The sequence below is a fragment of the Haemorhous mexicanus genome, chromosome 22 (assembly GCF_027477595.1).
Source record: "Haemorhous mexicanus isolate bHaeMex1 chromosome 22, bHaeMex1.pri, whole genome shotgun sequence".
NCBI lineage: Eukaryota > Metazoa > Chordata > Aves > Passeriformes > Fringillidae > Haemorhous > Haemorhous mexicanus.
In genome coordinates, this window is record NC_082362.1 from 3,860,966 (window position 1) to 3,887,154 (window position 26,189).

Consider the following 26,189-nt stretch of genomic DNA (forward strand, 5'->3'; position numbering starts at 1 on the left):
ACCCATGTCCCTCACAGAAACCTCTCCTGAACGTGGGGTCAAGAGCAGTGACTTTCTTCTCTTAAACTTGGGAAATCAGCCAACACATTTGTGGGAAATGCTCTCCTAAGGCAGCTAGAGATGAATTTCCAGTCTGGTCAAGGAAAATAGTTACTGCAAAGCAGCAGAACTAATTTTTTCCATTGTTTCAGCTTCACAGGATGGGGGGGAGGGGGATACCCAGCATGGACACTACTCAAGGCTAATTTCTTCCAGGAGTCCATGTCACTGCCAGTTCCCCACTGACTTGCAGAGGAAATGGCAATTTCTGTCCTTTTAAAAAAAGCCCACAACCACAGCAAGCCAGTGTACCTAACCCAGACAAAAGCTCTTATCCCTAAAGGCTCTGTGAAAGCACCAGCTCAGGTCAGGAGACACAACAACTCTGCACTCAGGGAAAGCTCCAAGAGGACACAGGACCTTCCACGAGCAGAGCTGACTCTGAATGTGTTTTCAGGAGGAATAACCCTGACACAGCACGTGTGACAAGCTGGCTGTGTGACTGCATTTGGTCTCTGCAGAAACCTACAGCCAGGAGTTGTGAAATTCTATAGAATTCACAGCATCTCCCACCTGCATCAATCTTTTTGCACACAGGATTTGAGCTGTCAAGAGTACATGGAAATGTTGAAGAGGAATCTCCATGCCTGGGAAAGGAAGAAAGAAATAAAAGACAGATAAGAGACACTTGACTTTCTGCAAAAGAATATGAACAGGACACTGGGGAAAAGAGAAAGGAGAAATCAAAGCAATTTGTGTATTCAGAGTAAGAATAAAGGGAAGTAGCTCCACTTGCACTTGTGCAGACAAGGCTGATAAACTTATGGGAGGGGAAGAGGATCAAAGTGTGAAGCTTTTAAAAATTCATTTGCAGCTAATGGCTCTGACATATCTTAGGTACAACTGGAGAACAGGCATCTTCTCTTATCATGCAATCTGAAAGATATAATCTCCTTTTGGAGTCTTTCTGAGCCAGCCCCAAGCTCCCAGAGCCAAGGAACATCTCAGAGGCAACAGACTGGGCACTGCTGCAGTTTAATGCTGTGCTTTGTTAATTTATGGTTCTCTCCTGCAAGTACATTTCAGGAGTTTGAGATTTCTGTCCTCCACCCAGGCAGAAAATTCACATAGATCAGTGTTGCAGCTCTGAATTTTGTAACCCAAACCATTCTGGTTTTCTTCCATCAAGCTCCAGAAAATGCAGACATCTCCTCTGGCTTTTCTGGCAAGAGGAGGGTAAGTGCAGAGGCAAGGAGTAAGGCAGCAGTCCAGGGGCATGTAATGAATTTCTGTGGAGTCAGGAAAACCTTGTCAGCCTCTCAGAAGCACCTTCAGTGCACAGACACAGGTCAGGGAGCTCGTGGTGTCTGCAGGGCTTCTCCCACCTCACACAGAGACTCCTTCTTACAACTTCAAGGCCTCATATAAAATCTAGTGGCCCAGATCTGACTAATCCCAGGAAATGTAATTAAATTAAATCCAGCTTCCACAGCCATCTACCACCAGATTCTTTGGCTGCAGGCATCCCCAAAATTCACATCAGTGCCTGCTCTGGTTAAAGTCTCAGTGATGTGGACACTTGGCTCTGGAACAGATTTAAACCACCTGAACACAAAAAAAGAGTATTTCCTCCTGTAGTTTCCCCTCCCAAAGGCTGAATCCCATGACTGTGCTGGGGCTGGGCCCCACAGCAGCAGGGATGCTGCTGCTCTCAGAGGAGGGCACACAGGCAGGGCAGCAGGATTTTGGGATGCACACTTTGCTCAGAGAGCAGCAGGAGGCACTGGCCAGAGTTCTGAGAGCTGTGCAGGAGGAAGAGCAGGGGCAGCCCATGCAGGGACACAGCTCCTGAGCAGGACACTGAGAGCAGGTGCCACAGGCAGCACCACAGCCCAACCCTGCCAGACACCAGCCCACGCTGCTTAAGGAACCCCTCTGTGCTCTGTCCTCACCTTCCAGGTGGGAATGGATCAGGGATAGCTCAGGGATGGCTCAAGGGCTCAGGGATGGCTCAGGGATGGATCAGGGATGGATCAGGGATGGCTCGGGGATGGCTCAGGGATGGATCAGGGATGGCTCAGGGATGGCTCAGGGATGGATCAGGGATGGCTCAGGGATGGATCAGGGATGGATCAGGGATGGCTCAGGGATGGCTCAAGGGAGCAGGGATGGCTCAGGGATGGCTCAGGGATGGCTCAGGGATGGCTCAGGGATGGATCAGGGATGGATCAGGGATGGCTCAGGGATGGCTCAAGGGAGCAGGGATGGCTCAGGGATGGATCAGGGATGGATCAGGGATGGCTCAGGGATGGATCAGGGATGGCTCAGGGATGGCTCAGGGATGGCTCAGGGAGGGATCAGGGATGGATCGGGGATGGCTCAGGGATGGCTCAGGGATGGATCAGGGATGGATCAGGGATGGCTCAGGGATGGCTCAGGGATGGATCAGGGATGGATCAGGCATGGATCAGGGATGGATCAGGGATGGCTCAAGGGCTCAGGGATGGCTCGGGGATGGCTCAGGGATGTCTCAGGGATGGCTCAGGGATGGATCAGGGATGGATCAGGGATGGCTCAGGAATGGCTCAGGGATGGCTCAGGGATGGCTCAGGGATGGCTCCACCATTCCCAAAAGCCCCCTGCACTATCCTGACAGGCAGAGGAGCAGCACTACATCTGTCACACAGCACCAATCCACCCTCTCCAGACTTCTCCCCTTCTCCATGCCCACTTTTTTTTCCAGGAATAAACGTCAGAACTCCTCAAGCAAAGGTCAGAGTCCCTTTGGAGCCTCCCAGGGCACTTGGCTGCACATCCCTTGGTGCAGATGGCTGGAGCTGAACAAGGCACAAAGGAACCCCAGCAAACAGGAGCTGCATTCAGCCCAGAGGCTGCCTTGGCCCTGCCACTGCCTGACCCTTTCACACCACGAGACACACACCAAGTGTGCCTGCTGAGATGCCACTGCAAAGCCTCTGGGGGGAACAGAGGCTCAGATCTTTTGCCTCATTTTGATGTTTTTCATGGGATTAAAATCAACTCCACGACACGCTGCAATTATAAATCCAGACCAAAGCACCTTGAGGGAGTCACAGCAGGGCAGAGACAGCCTTTTTTAACAAAGTGAAATGCAAACCATGACATGCAAAACTCCCATTTGAATAACAGAGGCACACATTGGAGTTCAGGTTCATTTCTCAATCACAGTTGAGGGCATGGAGAAACAAGGGGGAAATGGGAAATTCAGACATACAGGGTCAGAAGAAAAACTTCCAGTCACACAACCCAACCTATGCAAACTACACAGCCTATCCAAAATACACAACCCAACCTATCCCAAACTTTTCCTTCGTCAATTTATTCTTCCCTCTAGCAAACTAATAAAAGGGTACTTCAGTGTCTTAGATTTGGGCACAAAATAAAGAAATCAGGCTTTCTAATATGGAAACCCATTCACACTGCAATCCAGACATTTGCTGATATCCACACACAGGGCCAAGTCCTCAGCAAGGGAAGAGCAGCTCCTCTGCAGTCCCTGCAGAGCTGTCTCACACCAGAGGATCTGGAGCTCTGCCCATGACCCCGAGCAGGGCTGGGCCCCTCAAACAAGACCCTGCAGATGTGCAAAAAGCCCAGTCAGAGCTGTGGCTTTTACAAAACTGTTTGGGGAAAGAATTTCCAGTGGCAGAGGTTATTCATACTCTGTTGGTCACTGGAAGAAGAGAGAGCTCAGCTGGAGGAATCCATGAGCAAAGCACAGCCCCTGATGTGTAATGAGGGAGCAGAGCCTGTGTGAACATCCTGTGCAGAGGCTGGGCCTGAGTCACCATCCCAGTGTGCCCAGGCAAAACAGGAACCTGAGAGATGGGTATTCTTTGTTTTGATTAAAGAATGAACACCTCTCCATTGCTCTGACAAGAGGCAGCATTGCCTGGTGAGCTCACTTTGCAGCATTGTTATCCCAGACTAATCTGTCCAAGCATGCTAAAGCAGTTTTTGACCAATATTATCCCCCTTGACTAAAAACACTGTCTGAGAGGTAAAAGGCTTTCCTGATTCTGCTAAATGTTCTAGATTTTGGAGACTGAAACACACAGCAAAGGAACCAGGCATGCAGGAAGTGGCCTGAATTACAAGGACAAGAGGTTGACAGATCCAAAGAAGCAACCAGTGACTTCTCAAATGAAAGTGTAATATAGTGAAAGTACACGTTTGGATAGGATATACATCATCCTGATGTGCTTCCCCAGAAGCAAGAAAGCCTTTTTTAACAAAGTGAAATGAAAAACACGACATACAAAACTCCCATCTTGAATATTTACTGAATTATATATAATTTAAAAAAAACCCACCAGCCAATAAGGCAGAAAAATGAATCCTGAGCAAAACACACCCTCAGCTGCTTTTGAAATGTTAATTATACTGATAATGGCAGTCTGCACAGCTTATGTATACACTGGATAGAGATCACGATGTGGAGGTCTGTGAAGGTAAGGCATTATTCAACTCCTAGGGCTTCAAGTGTTTCTGTTTGAACAAAGGCACTAATTTGGCATGGACAGCACAGGCCAAATCACCTGAAGTGCTCAGTTACTGCTCCTACAACCACACAGGCCAATGGCAACGGCTGCAGGGCAGTGCTTGAGGTCGTGGGGGAGGTTCCCATCTGCCCAATACCAGCCCTGCCCTTGTCAGGGTCTGTACAGGCACCTCTGCAGCCCTGAACATCGGGGATCCATCGGGGGATCCATCTGGGATCCATCTGGGATCCATCAGAGGGGATCCATCTGGGGATCCATCAGGGATCCATCTGGGGACCCACTGGGGGATCCATCTGGGATCCATCAGAGGATCCACCAGGGGATCCATCGGGGGATCCATCAGGGGATCCATCGGGGGGATCCATCGGGGCATCAGGGGATCCATCAGGGGATCCACTGGGGGATCCATTCGGGATCCATCTGGGAATCCATCGGGGATCCATCAAGGGACCACCAAATGATCCATCAGGGCTTCCATCAGAGGATCCATCAGAGGATCCATCTGGGATCCATTAGAGGATCCATCTGCCTCCCCCCCTGTAGGAGCATCGGGGGCAGGACGGTGGGGACAGATGGGGACAGAGATCCCTGAGGCCAGGGCTTGGAACTTGGGGTTTATTGCCAAGGGCCTGGGTGCAGGGCCCTGCTGGGAGCTGCCAGGCACAGCCCAGAGCAGAACTGAGAGAGGTAAAGAGAGTGGGAAAGAGAGAGAAGGCAAGAGAATAGTAAAGAGGATGAGAGAGTGAAAGAAAGGATAAGAGGGTGGGAGAGCGAGGTTCCTGTCACAATACCAAAAATCTTCTTCTGTGCTGAATGTTCTAATTCTCACTGAGCAATCTGGTACAAGGTACAAATCCTACAGCATTTACATACAGCCTATAGGAATCATTACATTACCCTGCTGTGTTCCATTTTAAACCCTAAAAACTCCTCTCTGGGCCCTTCTGCCAGGCCAGCAGGGTCTGCTCTGACCCCTGGAGCTGTCTGCAAGCAGAGGGTGTTGTTTCATCACAAGGGGATTGCCTTCAGCCAGCCATGCCATTGTTTTCCAGGTGTTCAGTAACTGAGGGATCTCAAAGCTGCTTTCATTTCAATCTCACTTACAGTTTCCATATTCTCAAATCTGTTGCCAGACAATCATATTTATAAGGCTTTCCTGCTTCATCTTCCCCAACACCACCCACTCCACAACTTGCCAGTTCTGTGCATTACCTGGGAGAGGGAGCCCATTTATTCACCCTGGTACACTTGCTTTGATCCCTCAGCCCACATACAGATGGGAATTCCACATCCCACAGCACACTGGCTGCACTAGCCCAGTGTCCCCAGGCCAGGCAGTCCCAGGGGCAGCTGATGCCCTGCAAGGAGCCCTCACCTTCTTTGGAGCCAGTGGTGGCAGCAGCTGTGCTGGTCCCTGATGCCCGTCCCACGGGGCTGGAGTGCTTCCCAGCCCTGCCTGGGATTTTAAGTCCACTTGGTTTCAGCATGATTCCTCTCTCCTGTATCTCAGGCTCCTGCTGCCAGTGTCTCCAGAGCTGTCCTGGTGTCACTGCTCAGGATTCTTGATGGTGCACCTCTTCTTCCATGGTCACACAGCTGGGGGAGAAGAGCACAAAGAAATCAGACTGAGATGAGTGGGAGAACATGGACCAGGCTCCCAAAAAGCAGTGCCCAGCTCTGTCCTCACAGCCCTAGGGGAGTCAGAACCTTTCATTTTTTCTCTTATAAAACAAGAGTTATCATTTCCCTCATGTCCCACCTTCATGTTACTTTTTTTAAAATCAATCTCAAATTCCTGGGCCAAAGGTAAAACTTCCCAGAGCCATTAAACAAGATTTTAAAACAGTTTGGGATTCGAGTAACTGAAATGGTTTTGACTGGTTTTAAATCCTAAAGCCTCAGTTCAGCACCTGCCAAGCCTCTGTGGTGCTGTCAGAGCCCTGACAAAAGGCACCACCCTCCATGCACAGCCCTGGGTCTCATGCATGCTAAAGCCAGTTTTGATCAGTATTATCCCCCTTGACTAAAAGCACTGTCTGAGAGGTAAAAGGCTCTCCTGATTCTGCTCAGTGTTCAGGGCAGCCTCTCCAAACTGGCAGGGGAAGGAAGGATGAAGCCAGGGTCTGAGATGGGGTATTCAGCTCCTTTCCTTAAAGACAAATCCAAAATCTTATCACAGAAAAAAGGACATTTGACCCTATGGAGTTACAAGGAAATTTGGAAAAAAAAAAAACAAACCAAAAAACCAAAACCTCAAATTTCCTGAAACTTAAGCATAACTCTACCAACTCTTCATTAGTGAAGTCACAACCCTCCCTTATGTCATTCCCTTCCCTGAAGGCAAATGGAATAAAACCTCCAAATTCCTTGCAAGGATGTTGCATCAACAAGCACATTTCATGACAAGAAAGGAAAAATAAAGGAAATGACTAAGCTGTTAAAAAAAAAAAAAAAAGCAGTAACATTCCTAATGGATAAAGAAAAATAATTTAAAAATTGAGCCTATCAGCCAAAAGGAATCTTGAGGCTGGGAGTCAGCAGGATAGAATGTGGAGGGAAAAAGGTGGCAGCAGGGTAAACCAGGGACAATGCCAACCTAACAGCAAGGAGAGCAATCCAAGGAGCAGCCAGAAACTGGGGACACTTTCCTGGGCAAAGGAAAGAGGAAGCATCCCTGAGAATCAAAGATTTACAGATGCTGCAAGGAGGAATTGCAATGATGGGATGGGAAATGATTGAGGCATGAGTAAGGAGTTGAACAGAGGCTGGGTCAGAGCGAGCAGAGGGCTGGCAGGGCTCCAGGAAAAGCTGCAGGCAGACACAGAGGAGGGAAAACCACAAGGAGAATTCCAAAGCTGTATTCCTGAGGGCTCCCAAATACCTAAAACACCAAAGTGCAGTAAGGGTCAGTCATCCCCCATCAGCTAAAAGAGACAGAGAAAGGAGGGATCAGCAGAGACATCCTGGGGAGGGAGCCTGAGCTAAACTGAGGGCTCAAGGCCTTTTCCCCATGTGCCCACCAAGGTGTGCAGTAGCTGGGCTGGGTTCAGAGACCTGCAGGTGTTCAGGGCTGGATGCTCCAATCACATCTCCCACAGCAGGGATTACAGACAAGAGCAAGAAACTCCTCCTAAGGAAGAGAAACCCCCCAGCCCTCCTGCAGCAGAGCTGGTGAGAACAGCTGCCAGAGCTGGACAGGAGGCTGCAGCTCCCAGCTCTGATTAGCATAAAACAGGGAGACAAGGGACTGAATCTGGAGGTGAGAAACACTGATCAGCCAGGTTCCTGCTATCTGTCAGGCCATCAGATGTGGCATCCCCCACCCACTCCATCTCATGGTACACATTTTGCCCAGGGCTGGCTTTGATTTTACAGACAAACTGGATTTCTAACCCTTCTGCTGGCAGGTGATGTGCTCTACCTACAGATCTCCCTCCAGCCTGAGAGTTTGCCCTCTCCACAACATGACCTTACACCTGAATTCACTCATTTTTTGGTCCTACATTTAGGTTACAAGGTTGGATGGTGTTCTCAGGATTAAGCAACCTGGGGCTGCTGGTGCTTCCACACAGCTGGCTGAATTAACCAGGAATGTGGAAAAGAAAATAAAAAGACACAGAGAAGGAAAAAACAGCAACAGAGAAGAATTTAAGTAGGAAAAGGTGCCAGAAAAATAAAAGGATTTTACAGTTTTTCAGTCTTCTGTTGGAGAGCATCATTGGATCCTTAACTTTGCAGCCAGAACCACATAAACTTAAGGGAAGAGTGAATTTAGTGTGTTCCTCTATTTTGCTGCTCATCTTTGAGGAAACAGGAACTCCAGTTCATCCTCTCTCCACATCTCATTATTCCTAAAGATCAGCTGTCCACTCCCATCACAGGATATTGTGATTTTCTGCTTTTTCTCAGGACAACTGGATATTTTTACACTGGGGAGAGAAACAACAGGAAGTGTATTCCCACCACATAAATATTTCTGCCAGGAATCTTTACACAAACACATTTGCTTTCAACACACTGATGTTAGAACCAAATGAACTCCACAGGCTGCTGATCATGCTCCCCTTGGAACAGACAGATGCTTTTATCCTGAAATACAGCCAGTTTGTGAAAAACACCAATCACTTGGTTTTAAATTTTTAAAAGTTTCATAGTAATAAAATGGTTATAAAAATAGTAATATAATTACAGTAATAAAAATGTGGACAATTAAAATTTAGGACAATATGAGACAATAAAAACAAAGAGTTAGGGATGGTTTGGGTACATTTTCTGGGCAAAATAAGCCTGAAAAAAGGACCCACGTTAACAGAGGATGAACCCTTAAAAGCAACAGCCTGCTGCATGTTCATACACCTCATCCATGGTGCATAAATTCCATTCAAACACAGGATTCTGTCAGGTCAGTGTCAGCTTCTTCCTCTGGATCCTGACGGCGTCTTCAGGGCTGAGTGAGGTGGGAAGAAGTTAAATAAATTCTCTTTCTCTGAAAGATTCAGGTGTCCTGTAGCTGCTACCTTGGTGTGAGTCCTTTCTTTAAAAAAGTATCTTACATAGCATCATTTCTATTTTAACATTATGTTATAACCTAAAACTGTATTTAACACACTACTTAAGAGAATTAATACAGCATCACTTTCTAACACAACACATATAATGTTAATTTTAATATTTGCTAAAAGACAGTCATAAAATAGGCATTTTTCACACAGTTCATGACCACACTCACTGGGGTCACAGATTCAAAAACTCCTCAAATGCCACTGGGAGTCAGAGCAGATGCCCTGCCTGGCTGTGCCCACTGCATGCCAGCTCGTGGGGAGGGTCTGATGGGCAAACCCAAGCATCTGAAGTGTCACTGTCACAAGCTGGCCACAGCCAGGGACAGCAGCCTCAGCACACCCTGCACATTCACCACCACACAGGGAAATAAGGATGAAGTGGAGTAAATTTTACTACAAATGCAGTTTGTCAGCACTACACAGATAAAAATAAACGCCTGGGATGCTTTTCCAGAAGCTGTGCCTGCTGCTAGGGACAGACACTCCTCCTCTGTCAGCAGCCTCTCCCCCACTTCAACACAAATAGGTATGAGCAGATTTTTAGGAAGCTCTGAACACTGAGCTCTTCCAAATGACACCATTAGGTCACCTTCACCACCCAGAGCACTGCTGCCTGAGCCATCCTAGTCCCACATTAGTTCCTGGCTGAGTGATGCAGCTTTAATGCTGCAGGAATATCCTTGGCCTGGGACACAGGCCAGCATCTCCACAGGGCACTGCCCTGCTCCATTAGAGATAACAACATGCTCTGAGCTCCCATACAGAACCCTCAGCTTCCCAAGAGGCTCTGTTAGAGCCTTCCTGAAAAACCTGCTTCCAGCTCTTCCAAAAGATCTGATTCCAGCAGCAGAGGCTGAACACAGGTAGATGTGGTGTAAGAAACACATGAGCCATCCCCCTTCCTTTGTACTGAAATCAGCCAGAAGAGTCTTAAAGCTCCACCCAGAAACTTCAGGGGAACAGAAAATTTCTATTCTCTATGTGATTTATCTTTCCTGTATTCCACCCCATACTACCTGCACAAGGTGCATGCTTTGCCTTACTGCAAAACCTCATGGAAATGTGACTTTCTCCAGGTACACTGTAAAGAAAACCCCATCTGCTCCTATTCTCTGTGTTATTTATCATTCCTACTCCCCATATTACCTGCACAAGCTGTACACTTTGCCTTCCTGAAAAACCTCATGGAAATGTGACTTTCTCCAGGTACACTGTAAAGAAAACCCCATCTGCTCCTATTCTCTGTGTTATTTATCATTCCTACTCCCCATATTACCTGCACAAGCTGTACACTTTGCCTTCCTGAAAAACCTCATGGAAATGTGACTTTCTCCAGGTACACTGTAAAGAAAACCCCATCTGCTCCTCTGGATACTCCAGTGCCACCAGCTCTGCTAATTTTGTTTTTATTTCTTTTACAAGATATGACAGACAACAAGCATTTTCCAGATCTCTGCTAGATTCTTCCTGCAGTCTTTCCATACTGGGATGAATGGTTCTGTCTGTTCCCACAACCAAGAAAAGCATCCCAGGAATGCACAACACAACCCCCAGCTTCAAACACCAAAATATTCCCTTCCCCATCGTTCCACCAGAAAAGGGGACAGCTGAATGTCAGTCACATGGGCTCACAATCAAAAGGGGAACTGTCTGGGGGTGATTTTATGATGATATTTTGTTTACTCATCTGTTTTATCCCCAGAATTTTGGGGGTATCTTTAAGAGGAGCCAGGGCAGGCTCACAGCCTGGGATCGCTCCATTCAACCTCACTCTCCAGTGTGCTCCTGGGAATGTGAGTCTCATAGGCTCAGATTCAACAGGGGAATTGTCTTGGGATGATTTTATGATGAAATTTCATTTACTTACCTGCCCAGAATGTTGGGGGTGTCTTTAAGAGGAGCCGGGGTGGGCTCACAGCCTGGGATTGCTCCATTCAATCACACTCCAGGGATGTGAGTCACATCAGCTCAGATTAAAAAAGGGGAACTGTCTGGGGGTGATTTTTGATGATATTTTATTACTCATCTGCCTTATGCCCAGAATTTTGGTGGTATCTTTAAGAGGAGCCAGGGCAGGCTCACAGCCTGGGATCACTCTGTTCAATCTCACTCCAGTGAGCTCCAGGGATGCTGCCGTGTTCCTCCTGTGGGATTGGGGTTTTTTGCTAGCTTGGAAGCAGAAGAGTTTTCTTCTCTTTCCTTCCCCTAGCCTGCAGGCTGTACCAGGATTCCTCCTTTTTGGTTTTTTGTTCCCTTGACCTGTTTCTGCCTCGGCTTGTGGGAGCAGCAGGGCTGCCCTGAACCGGAGAGCTTGGAGGAGCTGAACCACCTCAAGAAGGGGCATGAAACCCACCAAGAGGGCATGAAACCCACCAAGAGGGCATGAAACCCACCAACAGGGCACTAGACCCACCAAGAGGGCACTAGACCCACCAGCTTCAGCTGCTGAGAGGAAATTGAGCAGCTTTCCCATCTGCTCTGCTCCAGGCTGAGCTCCTCTTTCCCTGCCACAGACAAAGGGACCCATCACCATTATCCAGGCCATGCCATCAGCCCTGTCTTTTTCTTCCCTGGGCATTTTTGGCTTTTTTTTGTTCTGCTGCTGTGGGTGGGTAAGTTTCTGGGAGTTCATATCTAGCATTTATTCGATCCTTGCCCCCCCCCTTTCCTTTTTTTGGGTTTTGTTGGTGTGGGGTTAATAAACAGTTTTTGAGGACCTTTCCCCACTATTATCAAATTCTCTCACTGGCAGAAGGGTGCTACTGAAGCCCTTTTCTCTACAGAGGAAATGCTCATTCCAGAGCGTAATCTCCTGAAATTTGTCTCCAAAACTGAGATGGGAACTGTTCTCAACTGAGTACAGATGTACAGCCAAGAAATACCTTTCACCAGGAGCAATAGATCTGCATATACCATGGATAACTGCACCAGAGCAGCACACATTAAAAACGAACAACTGGAGGTGCTCAGAGTCAATTATTTCATAATTGATATAACAAATAATTATTGTATTTATTATATCAATTTAATAATTGATATAATATATATTTATAGAGTATATTTATGTATATATTACTCATAATTTATATAATTGAATAGTTTCATAATAACACAAACTAGGGACTGGAAGAAAAAGTCTTTGGCAATACAGTTTATCCACAGACAGCTTCTGTGCTTCATCCAGATGGAATAACATCTATTCAGGACAGCACTGAGTGACAAACAGACACCCAGACCCAGCACAGTCCCCAGAGGAAAGCCCTCATGGGTCTACACAAAACAAGGATCTCCTCACTTCGACTCACAACAACTGCAAGACACAGCAGCATGTTTCCAGACCCCAGACTGAGCTGGCCTGAATCCCACCCCGTGCCTGGTGCTTCCCTCTGGCTGGAAGAAGTGTTTACCCAGCATGACACCCTGGGCAAGGCATGGGGATTTCACTCTCATGTGGAATTCCAGCCAGCTGTGTCTGAATATTGCTCTACAGTTTGGTCTAGATTTAGGTTTCTAATTTTCTGAATTTGAAAGTTCACACGTAAGAAATTAAATTTGAATTTTTCAGTCAGAGATGCACAGACCTTTTTAGGGATAGGGCCCACAGGAAAAAAAGGCAAAGAACAGCATTTAATTATCAGACTGAGGGAAATCAACATTATCATGTCATCTGAAAGGTTAATGATAACAACAATGCAGTGAAGCAGGACAGCACTTTGTTAAAAATAATTCTGACTTATGCAAATAATCAGTGACTTCAAAGACAGCTATTTGGATATGGAAGCAAGGTTAGCAAAAGAAAATATCTAAGAGAACTTTTTGAGAATCAGTTCCTTGTGCCATTATTTGAACACAATTCCATCTTTCCTCATGTTCATGCAACAGATGAGGAACACCAGGGTTTGGGATGCAGCACATTTACAAGTGGAATTCCAGCCCTTTTCAGGGCTGTCATGGCTCAATCTACACAAAGACTCTGGCATCAGCCTCCAAGAGATTTCAGGGTTTCATCCCCTGATCTCTCATTCTCCTCACAATCACTGGGTTTCATCCCCAGAGTGGGTTTTTTAGAAAAACCACCCACCTTGGAACAGCCCTGGAGCCACCCTGCCTCCCCTCTGAATCCAACACCACCACTGAGGGCAGCAGCCCTCAGCATCAGGCACTGTGAGTGTTCAAAACAGTATGTGAAGCTCAGCATCTCCCTGAAAATAAAATGCTGGAGAGGAATGTGATGCCCTGATCACTGGAGGAGCTCTGCACCCACCTCAGTAAGCACACAGAATAAAGGCAAAAAGCTTTTAGTGCCAAATCTGGTGTTCCTTTAATAGGCCTTATATAAAACATTAACTGGCCTAAAGACACTGGTTTTTTTAAAAGTTATTTTATGTCTTGTTTCTGAGCATTTGGTTGCATCCACTCCATATTTCCAAGCCTTTCTGCACCTTCCCCAATCCCAGGAAAATGAGAGTTTCAGGCAGCAAAGCCCCATCTCCCAGAGTTCCTACTCCTGGATATTTTACACCAGAACAAGAGCAAATAAAGATTTGGTGCCCCAGGCTCCCAACCTCACAACACTGACCATGCTGCAAAGGTGGGTTAGGGATTTCAAGAACAGAATTTTGCCTTGAAATCCAAATCCAAGGGCCAGACTTGTGTGAAAGGGCCAGGAAATGAATCCCATCAGAGACAGGATAGGATAACGCCAAACTGCAGCTTTGCTGATGGAGACAGAGATTATGCTGAGAAGAAAAGGCCATTTTATCTTTTAATTCCTTAAGATGCTCCATCCCATCCAAGGTAATTGTGCCATTCCCTTCTCACTTCCCTGATTAGTTACTCCTGACAAGCCAGCAGAAACCCATTTCTGAAGCACGTGAGCAGATGAGGAATAAATCCTTGCACTTAAGTGAAGGATAGAGGAAATGAGAGACACTCATTTTTAATTAAGGTCAGACTCCTCTCCCAAGAAAACCTTTCCTTCTCCCATAGAGGGAATGGAGACAGAGCACTGCAGGAATGAAAGGTGTGAAAAATGCCTATTTTATGATTGGCTTTTGGCAAATATTGAAATGAATATTATATGTGTTATGTTAGAAAGTGATGCTGTATTAATTCTCTTAAGTAGTGTGTTAAATATAGTTTTAGGTTACAACATAATGTTAAAATAGAAACTCTGCTATGTAGGATACTGAGATAGCAGCCACAGGACACCTAAATCTTTCAGAGAAAAAGAATTTATTGCCCCATTATCAGAAGAAATTAACTTCTCCCTGCCTCCTCAGCCCTGAAGACACCATCAGGATCCAGAGGAAGAAGCTGACACTGCCCAGACAGAATCCTGTGTTTGAATGGAATTTATGCATCATGTATGAGCTGTATGAATATGCAACAGGCTGTTGCTTTTAAGGGTTAATCCTCTGTTAACGTGGGTCCTTTTTTGGGCTTATGCTGCCCAGAAAGAGGTACCTGGACTGTCTGTAACTCTTTGTTTTTATTGTCTCATATTGTCCTAAATTCTCATTGTCCACATTTTTATTACTGTAATTATATTACTATTTTTATAACCATTTTATTACTATGAAACTTTTAAAATGTTAAAAACAAGCAACTGGGGTTTTTCACAGAAGGAGCATACTGCTCACAGTTACATGTAGGGAAAACCAGGGAATTCTGTCAGCCATCAGGTTTTTTCTCTCTTGCAGTTGGAGAAGTCAAATAGATTTTTAGCAATGAAGCTCCACTGTCACTACATCGTTTCCCTGACAAGTGTGAAGTGTTGTTAACCTCTAGAGAAGCTGTGTTTAGTCTTCTTGCTCACTCAAGTTTTGTAAAAATTACCACAGAATGCCAAGAGAAAGCCTAGAGGAGTTTTAAATAAAAGCTCAGGTATTTTTAAGATTAATTTTAACCTCTCTGGTAGACCAAACATTCTGTGATTTACTTCTAAACCAAGATTTTTAAAAGGAACAATATGCAAAACCCTCCTGTTGCACTCTAAAAACCACAATGCAAATCCTGAGGCAAAGTGCAGAAAAAGCCAAAGCACATTGAAGGAAGTCATGACATAACCTGGAGCAATTCATGGGCTGGATGAGTTGTGCTCCTCACACTGGCAGAATTCAGTGAGGACTGCTACAGCAGACAGCAACAATTCTGTACTAATTGCAGAGCACAACTGTCTCTAATTTGTGGGGGAAATCCTGGACATGCTCTTGGTTCTGGATGAGTTTCTGGTCCCTGGAGTTCATCCCTGGGGGCAGGGGACAGTGTCCCTGCAGAGATTCACAGGGGCACGACACCAACCTTGCAGGAAGGGAACAGAATGTGCACAGAGGTTTCACAGCTGCTGTCCTGCAGGTCAGCTCAGACTTGATTTATTGCCCCTCTATTCCATTAGAGAAGGAGGCTTTGATAAAATCCAAGTTCCCTATTCACAGAAAGTCTTATTTGTCACAAACAGCATCTGGAAGAGAAACATGAGGAGGGCAAGCCAAGTGCAGGAAACACAATGATACATGACAAATATATTCCATTGTAATGGCTTGGCATTTTTCTACTGGAGAAACAATTTCTTTAATTAAATCTGAGCCATACAACAACCCAGCCATGCTGTGCATGCTGTGCAGAGCTGCAGAAGGATCTGAACTTGAGGAATTTCCTCACCTTTGACTGCTAATTTAGCACAGCCCTGAAGTTCACTCTGGCACTTTATCTGTTACTAACTGGAGTTCAGATGAAACACATATTTTATTTGTGCACTTCTAAAAGCTAACCTCTGTCCTGAACTTTGATTATGAAACAAAACCAGGACTTGGGGGCCTTCTGCCCTGATTTTCCCCCCTTTTTACAAGGCAGGCTCTGCAGACCAGCCTGTCTGATGGCACTGCAGCTGCACCACTCTGAACTTGCAGATGATTTGGTTAATAAGACTGGAATGCAACAAGTTTCTGGTGTGCCTTGGGACACACTGGGCTTGCCCCTGAAGTCCTCTCTGTGCTCCACCAATGCTGCCCAGTGCCTACACACTCTCAAGTGCACCAGGAAAAGGCAGCACATTAATGCAATCCTTTTGGAATGGTCAGCCCAGGATGAAACAGAAAGCTTGCCCTGGGCCACTGCAGGTGTAACATCCACTACAGAACCTCCTCAGAACACCCCCAGTGCAAACACCAAGGGAAACCTGGCCCTGCCTCTCCCCAAGCTGCCAAAAGCTCAGGCAGGGATGCAGGACAGGAAGGCACAGCCCTGCTCCTTTCCATGAGTTCTGAAAGCACTGGATGAGATATTTCATTCCAGTTTCAGCTGTGCTGCCCAGGAAAGCCCCCAGCAGCTGGCAGTCCCAGTTTACCCAGGCAGCCTTCTGCCCCCCTGTGCCCTCTGCACAGCTCTGACCCCCTCCCCTGGAGCCCAGCTGCCAGGAGACAGCTTGGCCCTTGCTCTGCCTTCTCTGTGCCTTTTGGAGCAGGCAGTGCTCTCCTTTGGGAAGTCCTGGGGTGTGACACTCACCTGTTCTGGATCTCAGTGACCTTCTCCAAGCCTACTCAGACTGTTCTAGACATGGGCAACCCAAGGTGCAGGGGCTGCATCCCAGGCAGCCTCACCAGGCCAGGGACAAACTTAATGCCAAATACCATGAGCTGACAGGATCTCCTTCCTTCAAACAAAGCAACTGCTCCCAAAAGTTTAAAGAATAATTAACCCACCTTGACACTCTGGGTAAGATACAACAGCAGGGAAGCTAAAAGGTAAATACAGACTGTGGTAGAACCAGCTGGCATGGAAGAGACCTCTAAAGATCCAACCTCTAGTGACCCATAGCTAAGATCCAGCACTGACAGCCAGGACTCCTGCTTCCCTCTGCCACAGGGGTCACTGATGTCCTGGCCACACACAGAGGGAAGGGGACAGTGCCAGTCTGTCAGCTGAGGGGGGCAGAGCAGGGAGTTACACCTCTGGTGCCTCTGGGAAGAGCTGAGGTCACCAAACCCAAGACACTGAGCAGCAGCAAAGCCCCTCTCCCTCTGGGACACCAGGGGCAAACCCCATCCCCTCTCCCCACACAAGCACCCTGCTTGCTGTACTGGTGGAACAGAGCAGTGCTGGACACACTGGTTCCCAGCACCCTCCTCCTCCTCCCTGCTGATTCCCCAGCCCAAACTCAGCCCTCCATTTCAGCAGATGACCTCTGGGCTGTGTGCATTAATTGCTGCTTTCTCTACAAACACCAGCAGCCCTCACTGACACTGACATTTCCACACAGCTCCCACCACAGCCAGTGTGCACCCAAGGAGAACAGACATCTGGAGAGTTTGCTTTCAGTCATTTTGTGTTAATAATCATGGAGTTTCTTAATTTACCAGCTGTAGCCTCACTCATCTCACACAACTCCTCACACTACAGGAGTTTGGATACAGTACAAGTACAAGAAGGAACACATCTTATTCAAATTACACCCTATCATATTCAAATTACATCCCTATCAGTGACCAAAATCATCATTTTTGGCAAGTTATAATACTGACAGATAAGGTCCAATTTGATATGTTATCTCCTCGTGCCACACAGATCCTTTTTCCTCACACCCTGCCTTGCAAAAGCCAGTGTTTACTGGGAATTGCAGCACATGGAGAGAGGCAAGATCCCAGCTCAGCCTCTGGGCACTGAGCCCCACCAGCAGCACAGGATGGCTCCCTAGGAAGAAATGCATGGGGAGGCTGGGATTGCAGTTTCCAGGGAGGGAGAAGGTAAATCCCCAGCCTGTCAGATTGCCCAGCAGAGCCAGCGTGCCCACCCCACAGGACCTGCTGGGCTGGCAGGAACAGGAGGTGCTGCCACACCTGGGCCAGGCTGTCAATGCCAGCCTCCTCCCAGAGCAGCAGAGAGCCAGCAGGAGCTGGGGTGCTGCCCAGCCTGGTTTCAGTCAGCAGCTCTGTCCAGACACTGCCAGGAGCACACACAGCAGTCCGTGGTGTGTAGATGCCAACAGCCAAAAGGATGGATGGATGGAAGGATGGAAGGATGGATGGAAGAATGGATGGATGGATGGCACAGACAGATCAGTGCTAAAAATGAGATTTCATTGTTCCTATCTCTGGAGATAAGAGCTTGCACTCAGCCTGCAGGCAGGTAGGCAGGACAGATGGAGCAGCCCACCCTCCTCCTGGAGTACCACAGCACTAGGTGCTCCAGCTGGAGCTTCAGAGCCACCACGTGGCCCTGGCTGCTCCTTCACTTCCCACAGAAACAGGCTTTCCATACACTAATGCAGGCAAAGCCACAATCATGATTTGTACAGAGATCAGCTATCATCTCATCCAGCCAGGCAAGTGCAGTGCCCTTCCAGCAGCAGCCTCCCTACATCACAGTGCAGAGCAGTGGCACAACATCTCCAACTCAAACTGGTCACGTTTCAGCCAAAAAGCAAGAGTAAAAACTGAGTTGTCACCTCTAACAATGGCAATCAAAGCTGCTGGCACCCTAAGGCAGAGTGCCTCAGAGCACTCCATAAACCTGAATCATATGATCACCAAAAAGCTCCATTTGACTTTGACATTTCCCTGTCAGTGTGCTGGAAGTGCTCCTACACCTTCCCAGCACCTAGCCAAGGTTCTTTGGGGCGATTCAGAGATAAAAAAAGGAATATTGCTTGCAGATGCTTCAGAGACATCAAGATTAAGCTTGCAGTAGGCATTGATATTGCCAGTATTTACTAGAAATATACATAAACATATGTACACATATAAACAAAGTTTTCCTATGGATGAGACTCAGCAAGTTCAAAAGGCTGCTACAGGGGCCCCAGAAAAAGCCCACATAAACAGATAAAGAGTGAAAGGCAAAACCTCCTTCCTCCAGCAGGCATCCTCTGTCTCAGCAGCATTTCCACACCAGCCTGCATTTTGGTGCCACACTGTCCATCATGAAATCTCCAGTAGGGATGGCTGGTGAATGGGTCATCAGCTCAACATGCCAAATTACCAGCTGGGAAACAGAAGTCCAGAGGGGAAAGAGAAAAAAAAAAGGCACTTATGTAAGGTTGCAGAGTGACCTGCTCCAATTTGCATAGTAAGGATTTCAGGTATAAAACAAATAGCTGAATGTTAAATATAGCCAAGGAGGAAGCTTTGTTCAGCAGGGCCAGCTTCATGCTGATGGGAGCCACAGAGGCAGCACAGGACACAATAAACAACAACAAATATGAGGATAAAAAGCCCATTAAACACAACTGGAGAGGACTCTCTTTCTAGGGAGGTTTGTTCTGCAGCCAGGACAGTCCCTGCATCCAAGGGAGGCACTTGCAGGTCATGAATGTGAGTGTCCACAAAGGATGGGAAATGCTGTTTGTTTCAACAGGCAGCTGCTTTTTGTGCCTGTCAGGCTACTGAAGAGTTCCCAGTGCTAAATGCAGGACACAGAAGTTGTCAGAGCATGATGCAACAGGGAAACAGGGGAGGAATATGCCAAAGGAAGAAAAAGAACAGATCAGCCAGGGAAACCCTTTGTCAGGGACTATGTCAGGAGCTGCTCCCTCAGGCTGGAAGCCTTCTCTGCCCCAGCAGAGGATGTGCTGCAAAAGAAATTCTGCAGCTTTTTGTCAGTGAAACAACACCTTTGTCCTTTGTACAGAAACAGGCAGATAGGCAGAGTGACAATGACAGCAACAAAACAAAGGGGAAAACACTCCAGAAAACACTTCTCACTGAGCCAGACTGCCCAGAGAGGCTGTGCAAATTCCTTCATTGCTACGTTCTTCTTTGAAAAATAAAAATCTTCAAACCTCTGCCTCGAATGACAGGTGAAGACAGATCCAATCTGGAACACACAGATGGATCCAATGATTTCTTGAAGTTTCTGTGAAATCTTCCCAGTGTAGCCAATATCCACGTGGTCTCTACTACACTATGCAAGTCATTCAGTAAAATAAAATAGAATTAATTTTGACCAAGAGCTCTGGCACAGGCAATACAATTTAATTTGCATTACCTTTTTAAAGGAAGTGCAGGAAAAGGATTTGTAAGGAGCAGAAAGGGATTTAAAAGTTCCAACATCCACATACCCAACATCCCCAGAGCATTTCATTCACAAACCTCAAAGGAGGTCAGAATGACCACACTCTTTCTGGACCCAGGAGAAACAGATAGCAAGAAATTATTTTGCTCAAGACTTCTGAAAAAACAGTGGCAGAGATGGCACCACTATCCCCCTGAGCATCTAACCCATCCAAGCACGTGGGAAATCCTTCTGAAGTGTTTATTTTGTAGACACAAAGTATAAATATTTTCAAAAAGGATCATTCGGCTTTCACAGGCACAAATGGAATTATCAAGGGAATCAACAGCACAATTCAAAGCACAAACTCTCAAAATAAACCCAAATTTAGATTCCCTTTGTGCTTCAGTAGACTGGGATGAGGAGATGGAGACTCCATGACAGGCTCAGAAACTGCAACATGGAATTCTGCCAGTCTGTGCCACATTCCTCTCCAACTATGCAGGTGATTTAACATTAGCTCAACACAAATAAATAACAGAAATTAAAATATCGCTTTAATTCTGTGCCAGTTCAAGCCAGCATCATATTTAATTCCATCATTCTGAAGTAAAAAAAAAAAAAAAAGGCAACAAAAATATGAAAAAGTTGGCTTTATTTCTTCACACATCTTTCTTTGCTTATGCTGCATCTGAGCCAGCCATGGCTGTTTTACAGACACAGCTTCACTTATTTAGAGTGGGATAATAAAAACTGTACCAGTGTATGGCAATGATTTCCAAAAAGCCTGATGCAAAACATTGTAGTTTGCTGTAGGTTTTGTTTAAAAGGGGTTTCTACAGGATCTTTTCTTCAGGAGTAGCAGAAAATATCAGTCACATGCACAGAAGTAATTTTTCCACCACAAGAGCTACTGCACAATCATATAAAAGCAAGAAATTAACCCAGCTATGAGGGAAGTGCCTGTGCTGTGTCCTGTTTAGCACCAGCACTCCTCAGAGCACACAGCCTGCTCTCAGCAGAGCAGGGAAAGGCTCCAGGAGCAGGGGCTGCTGCAGAAAGAGACTTTGTACAGTGGCACACTGAGAATTCTGTGTGTCCCCATCAGTGTCAGCCACGGAGAAAGAGCTTCCACGTGGGATGAGACGGGGAGGACTCACATGGAGGAAACAGGAATGGAGTAGGGCACAAAAAAGACCAAGCCCAATTCCTTACTCTGACCTGGGATTCTGGAGTGAGCATGGACAGCTCATCTTTATTCAGCAATTTCATGTGGTTGTTTTAAAAAATTGACCAGTAAAGCAAAGCCCAAGTCATGCTGGAGTCTGACATCACCAGGACTATCATCCAAGGTGCTCTCCCTGGCCAACAACGCCTGAAATTCCACCATAAACACCACAAGAACAGTGATAAAAGAATAACTGATTACTGGGGGCATTTAAGTCAGCAACAGAGCAAAAAATAGTGCTCTCAGCCCATGTTAGCAACTTCCTTGGTCATTCTTGAGCCTTTGGGAGATGGAGAGGAAAAGAGTCACGAGGTATTTATGAAAGGCCTCCATGAAAAATAGATCTCTCCATAAATATCTACAGATTTCTCTATAGATAAGTGCATATCTGTCTAACACAGGCTGGCAACAAGTCACATCCAGGTCTAGCTACCCATTCCTGGCCTTTCTCAGAGCTTTAAAAGTATCTAAACCTTGCCATGCATTGTACTCCCTGCAAGGTGGTACCAGCACCATGTATCTGGAGTATGGAACTCACTTTTTATATTGTCTCCTGTCCTCACCAGAATTATAAAACACATCTCAAAAAAAGAAAAAAAATAATTTCCCCAAGTTTCATGGACAGAGGCAGCATTTTGATAAATAAGCCCAACAGCCTCAGTCAGGTGGAACACACACCTTGACCCATTTTAGCCACCCAATAACACAACAGAAGAATCAGCCTGGATGTCCTCACAGAGCCACATCCCTTGGTACCAGAACTCCCCCTCTGGGTTCTCCATCACTCCTTCTGCCAAACCAAAAAGCACAAGTGGGGATAAAGAGGAAACACACCTGGAACTGCTCCTTGCTTGTACATTATGGCAGCCTCCAAGGCTCGAGGAGCCCACACCAACCCTGGCCTCAGCAGATAACCCCATCCGTACTGATTCTAAGAGCAACTCCTGGAAAAACACAGGAGGTTTCCCTTAACTGAAGGCAGCCCCACATCTCTGCTCCTGAGATGACAGACAGGCTCCAGCACAGCTTCTCCCTGCTGTGCTGCAGTGGCTGGTGCTGATGTTGTCACTTGTGCCATGTCTCAGAGCTGAGCCTTTGAAGTCCTGTACTCCCAGAGATTTCTGGCAGGCAGTGACAACTTTAGTGAGAACACAGCTGTTTGATGCAGACTCCCTCCTTCCTAATCCCTGGCAGGCTCTAACAGCAGGCAGGTAATTTCTTAAAATGCTGTATCTCAGACCCAACTGTAAAATCAGGAGCTGCACTATGTTCAAAAGCATCACCATACCAGCAATGACAGACCCATGCTGACTAACGGGGCTCTCTCGGAGCACTGATGGGGACAGGAATCTCTTACCAGGCAGCTGGGCAGAGGCTGAGGCCAACAAGCCTAGCCAGGCACCCCAGATATATCTCTGTCCACATGCAGACCAGTTCTTGAGTTGCAAGTCACCCTCAAGGAAACACTTCTAGCCAGCAGTAATGGATGGATGGGTAAAAGTTGACACCCATTCCAGCAGGATGAGTTTCTGAGACAAGGTTTGGAGGCCTGTGAGACTGATGCTCAGCAGAGCAGCAAATAACACTCGGAGCTGACACAGTGCTTTGTCTCCCAGCGCTTCCAAAACGCCGCTGCAGCCTCTCTGGATCCTGGGGAGATAACAACTCCTGCCTCTGCCTCCGTCCCTGATGCTGCCCCAAACACCCTTTGCTGTTTGGTGTCAGGAGGTGCAAGAGGCAGAGCCCTCCTGCGTCTGCCTGGCTGCTCATGCCAATGTCAGCACCTCATCCTGGGCCTTCCTCAGAGGCACATCTTGCACCAGACAAAAAATCCACATCGGATCCTGCAGGATGTGGTTCATGTCATATCTGGATCGTTAAGTAAGAAAAATCGAGCGAGGACACTGAGCCCAGCAAGCTCCCAAAGACAAAAGACAAATTTCCTCCCTTTCCAAACCCAAAACTCGCTCGGCTCCGAGCCGTGGATGCTGCCACCCGCTGCCACCTCCGTCTCCATGGCATCAGGCCGCTCCAAGGCGCCGCTCCCGTGCCCCGCACCCCGCCCGGGGCTCGGGGGGTGCGCGCCCCCGGCAGGCCCGCAGCTCTCCCGCACCCCTCCCGCCGTGCCGAGGGAGCCAGCCGGGCTGCCGGGGATGCTGGGCGCCTTCCCCAGCCCAAGGACAATGCCGCCCATCGGTACCGAGCGGCGCATCCCCGCTGCCCGGGCTCCTCCCGCACGCTCTCCCTCCATGCATCCCTCCATCCCTCCTTTGTTGTGCCGTCCCTGCCGCTGTCCCCCTTACCCTGCGCTGCCCTGCTGCGGGGCAGGGCGCTCGGAGCCGCCGCAGGATGCCAGCCCGGCCGGCAGCCGCCCTGCCACTCCCTGCGCGGCCGAGCCCGAGCCGGGGCCGGGAGGAGGGAGCTGGGCGGCGGCTCGGGCAGCGGGGGCGGAGAGGATGCGGGGCCGGCACCGCCGCCGCTGCCGCCGGGCCCACACGAACAAAGGGGCCGGTCCGGGGCCGCCCCGCGCCGAAATCCTCCTGGTTGCCGGGCCCTGGCGCCTCCCGGAATGGGGTGGGAGGGTGGAAAGGCAGCGCGGAGGCTCCTCCTGGCTGCCCGCAGCCCCGAGCGCTCCTGCCCTGAAATCCGAAATAATCGTAAAAATCGCTCGCTGGAGCCGGCGCCTCCCTCCCCGCGGCACTGGGAAGGAGGAGCTCTCCAGGCACACCTGAATTTAGGTGGTAGCGATTGTGATTGATACAAGAAGGGAAGGGCTAATTAGGGGTCTCGCCTTTTTTTCTGTTTAAAAAAAAAAAAAAAAAAAAAAAAAAAAAGAGAGACCCCTAATTAGCCGGGATCTAACGGGGGAAGCAGCAAAGAGAACACACCTGCAGCTTGGAAACTCGTTGACTCAAAGCAAGGATGGCGGGCTGAGGTGGTGATCATCACTTGGCCTTCACCTCTTCCTGCTGCTCCCTCCCAGAGCCGTGCCTGGGCTGACATTGCACGGAGATACAACGGAGCAGGGCCATTCAATCATTTAGGATGGAAAACCCCTTTAAGCTCCTGGAGTCCAACCACTCCCCCAGCACGGGCAAGGCCACCATGCTCCATGTCCCCAGGTGCAAATTCTACACATCTGTTAAATCCTTCCAGGGATTGTGACTCCACCACTGCCCTAGGCAGCCTGTGCCAGGGCTGGACAACCCTTTTGGTCAGGAAATTTTCCACAATGTCCAATCCAAACCTCCCTTGGTGCTATTAGAGGCTGTTTTCTCTTGTCCTGTCCCTGTTCCCTGGGAGCAGAGCCTGACCCCACCTGGCTGCACCCTCCTGTCAGAGAGTTGTGAGGAGTGAGAAGGTCGCCCCTGAGCCTCCTTTTCTCCAGGAAGAGGAGCACCCCCAGCTCCCTCAGCCACTCCTGGTCAGAACTGTGTGCCAGACCCTTTGCAGCTCTGCTGACTTTCTCTGTACATGTTCCAGCACCTGTCTGGTGCCTGTGCCCTCAGACTGCATCCCTAATTTAGACTGGAGTGGAAGTGCTTTGCACAAGGGCCATAACTCTACTCAGTGTATTTTATTACCTCTGCAGACACCCACATCACCCAAGGGGCAGCCCAGGATATTTTGCACATCAGATGCTGTGGTGGGAGGCCCCAGGGAATGCAGAAACAGAGGAGGCTCCCACCCAGCAGCAATCCCCAGATTTGTGGCTGTGACGCTGCTCTGTTTTGCCTGCGGGAGCCCAAAAAAGCAGAGATGGAAATGAAGGAGGTGCAGGCACCAAAGCAGAGAAGAATGGAGCTGAGGTCAACTGAGCATCACCCAGGATATGAGATTTGACAGTCCTGGCTTTAACAAGATGATCCAGTCCCAGGAGGCAGCTGTAGGCATCCTCATTCCTCATCTTTCAGGGAGGAAGCCAAAGTAAGAAGTGAAATGGCTGGTCCAAGCCAAAAATAGAACCCAAAGCACCTGACTTCAACGCCTCTGCTTCAACTGCTAGTTACTGTATTTCCCTGACATTTTCCTACAGCCAAGCTCAAGTCATTGCTTTGCTGTATACAAGAATTTTTGTCTCCTCTCCAATCTATAGTTGCCTAGGGAGACAGTATGGTGCTAGGAGAAGAGTGAGAGGAGAAGGTGCCTATTGAGTCAGGCTTGGGCTCCAGCAGGACTTCTCACTTCTCCATCCAGCTCCACCCCTGATTTGCCAGCTCAGTCAGTCCCTATCCTTAGGTCCCAGTCTCTTTCCTTATCCAAAAGGTGGCAGAGCAATGATGGTGACCTCCCTTTGTGAGACTAACAAGAAGCACTCCATGCAGACATGCATTTGGTAAGGAGGAGTGTAAATTTAAAGAAGTTCTGGAAAAAAACATCCTCTATAATGTTTTCAGGTGCTTCAGAGTAGGATTTCAAATCAGGAATTCCTTAAAAGTTAAACCTCATTTTTGATCAATTGCACAATTTCATGCTTGATTTTATATACAGTAATTTGTTCTCAGTACAAATAACTTCCACATAAAAGTTTAAATGGCAGCCCTGTTCTACATGACAAAGAAGGTCAGCAGGTCTGGGGTTATTTTTTGCCTGCAGAAGGTATGTGGTACCCACAGCAGCTCTGGGAGGAGAATCAAGCCCACTGGCTTCAATGTGATGAAGCTAGAAAAAAGTTCACTGCTCTTGCAGTCATTTCCTTGAATCATTTTGACAAATCTGCCTCCCTGCTAAACTTTCTCTGGGGAATTTCCAGGGAGAGCAGGAAAGATTATCCAGGGACAGAGCTCTGGCAGTGATGTGGCTGGAGTGCCTGTAGACTTGAATTTGTGT

The 26,189-nt window shown here is 47.8% G+C and overlaps 1 protein-coding gene across 3 annotated transcripts in view; it reads right to left on the reverse strand.

Annotated features, from left to right (window-relative positions):
• The window catches only part of CLIP2 (CAP-Gly domain containing linker protein 2), a 90,634-nt gene extending 66,812 nt beyond the window's left edge, over positions 1-23,822 (reverse strand). For all 3 annotated transcript variants that reach the window (XM_059865836.1, XM_059865835.1, XM_059865837.1), the window contains exons 1-2: positions 23,663-23,822; positions 5,956-6,176 (exon numbers count right to left, since the gene is read on the reverse strand). In XM_059865836.1, coding sequence (XP_059721819.1) covers positions 5,956-6,067 — 112 coding nt within the window. In that variant the 5' untranslated portion in view covers positions 6,068-6,176; positions 23,663-23,822. The remainder of the gene's footprint in view (positions 1-5,955; positions 6,177-23,662) is intronic.
• Between the last annotated feature and the right edge of the window lie 2,367 nt (positions 23,823-26,189).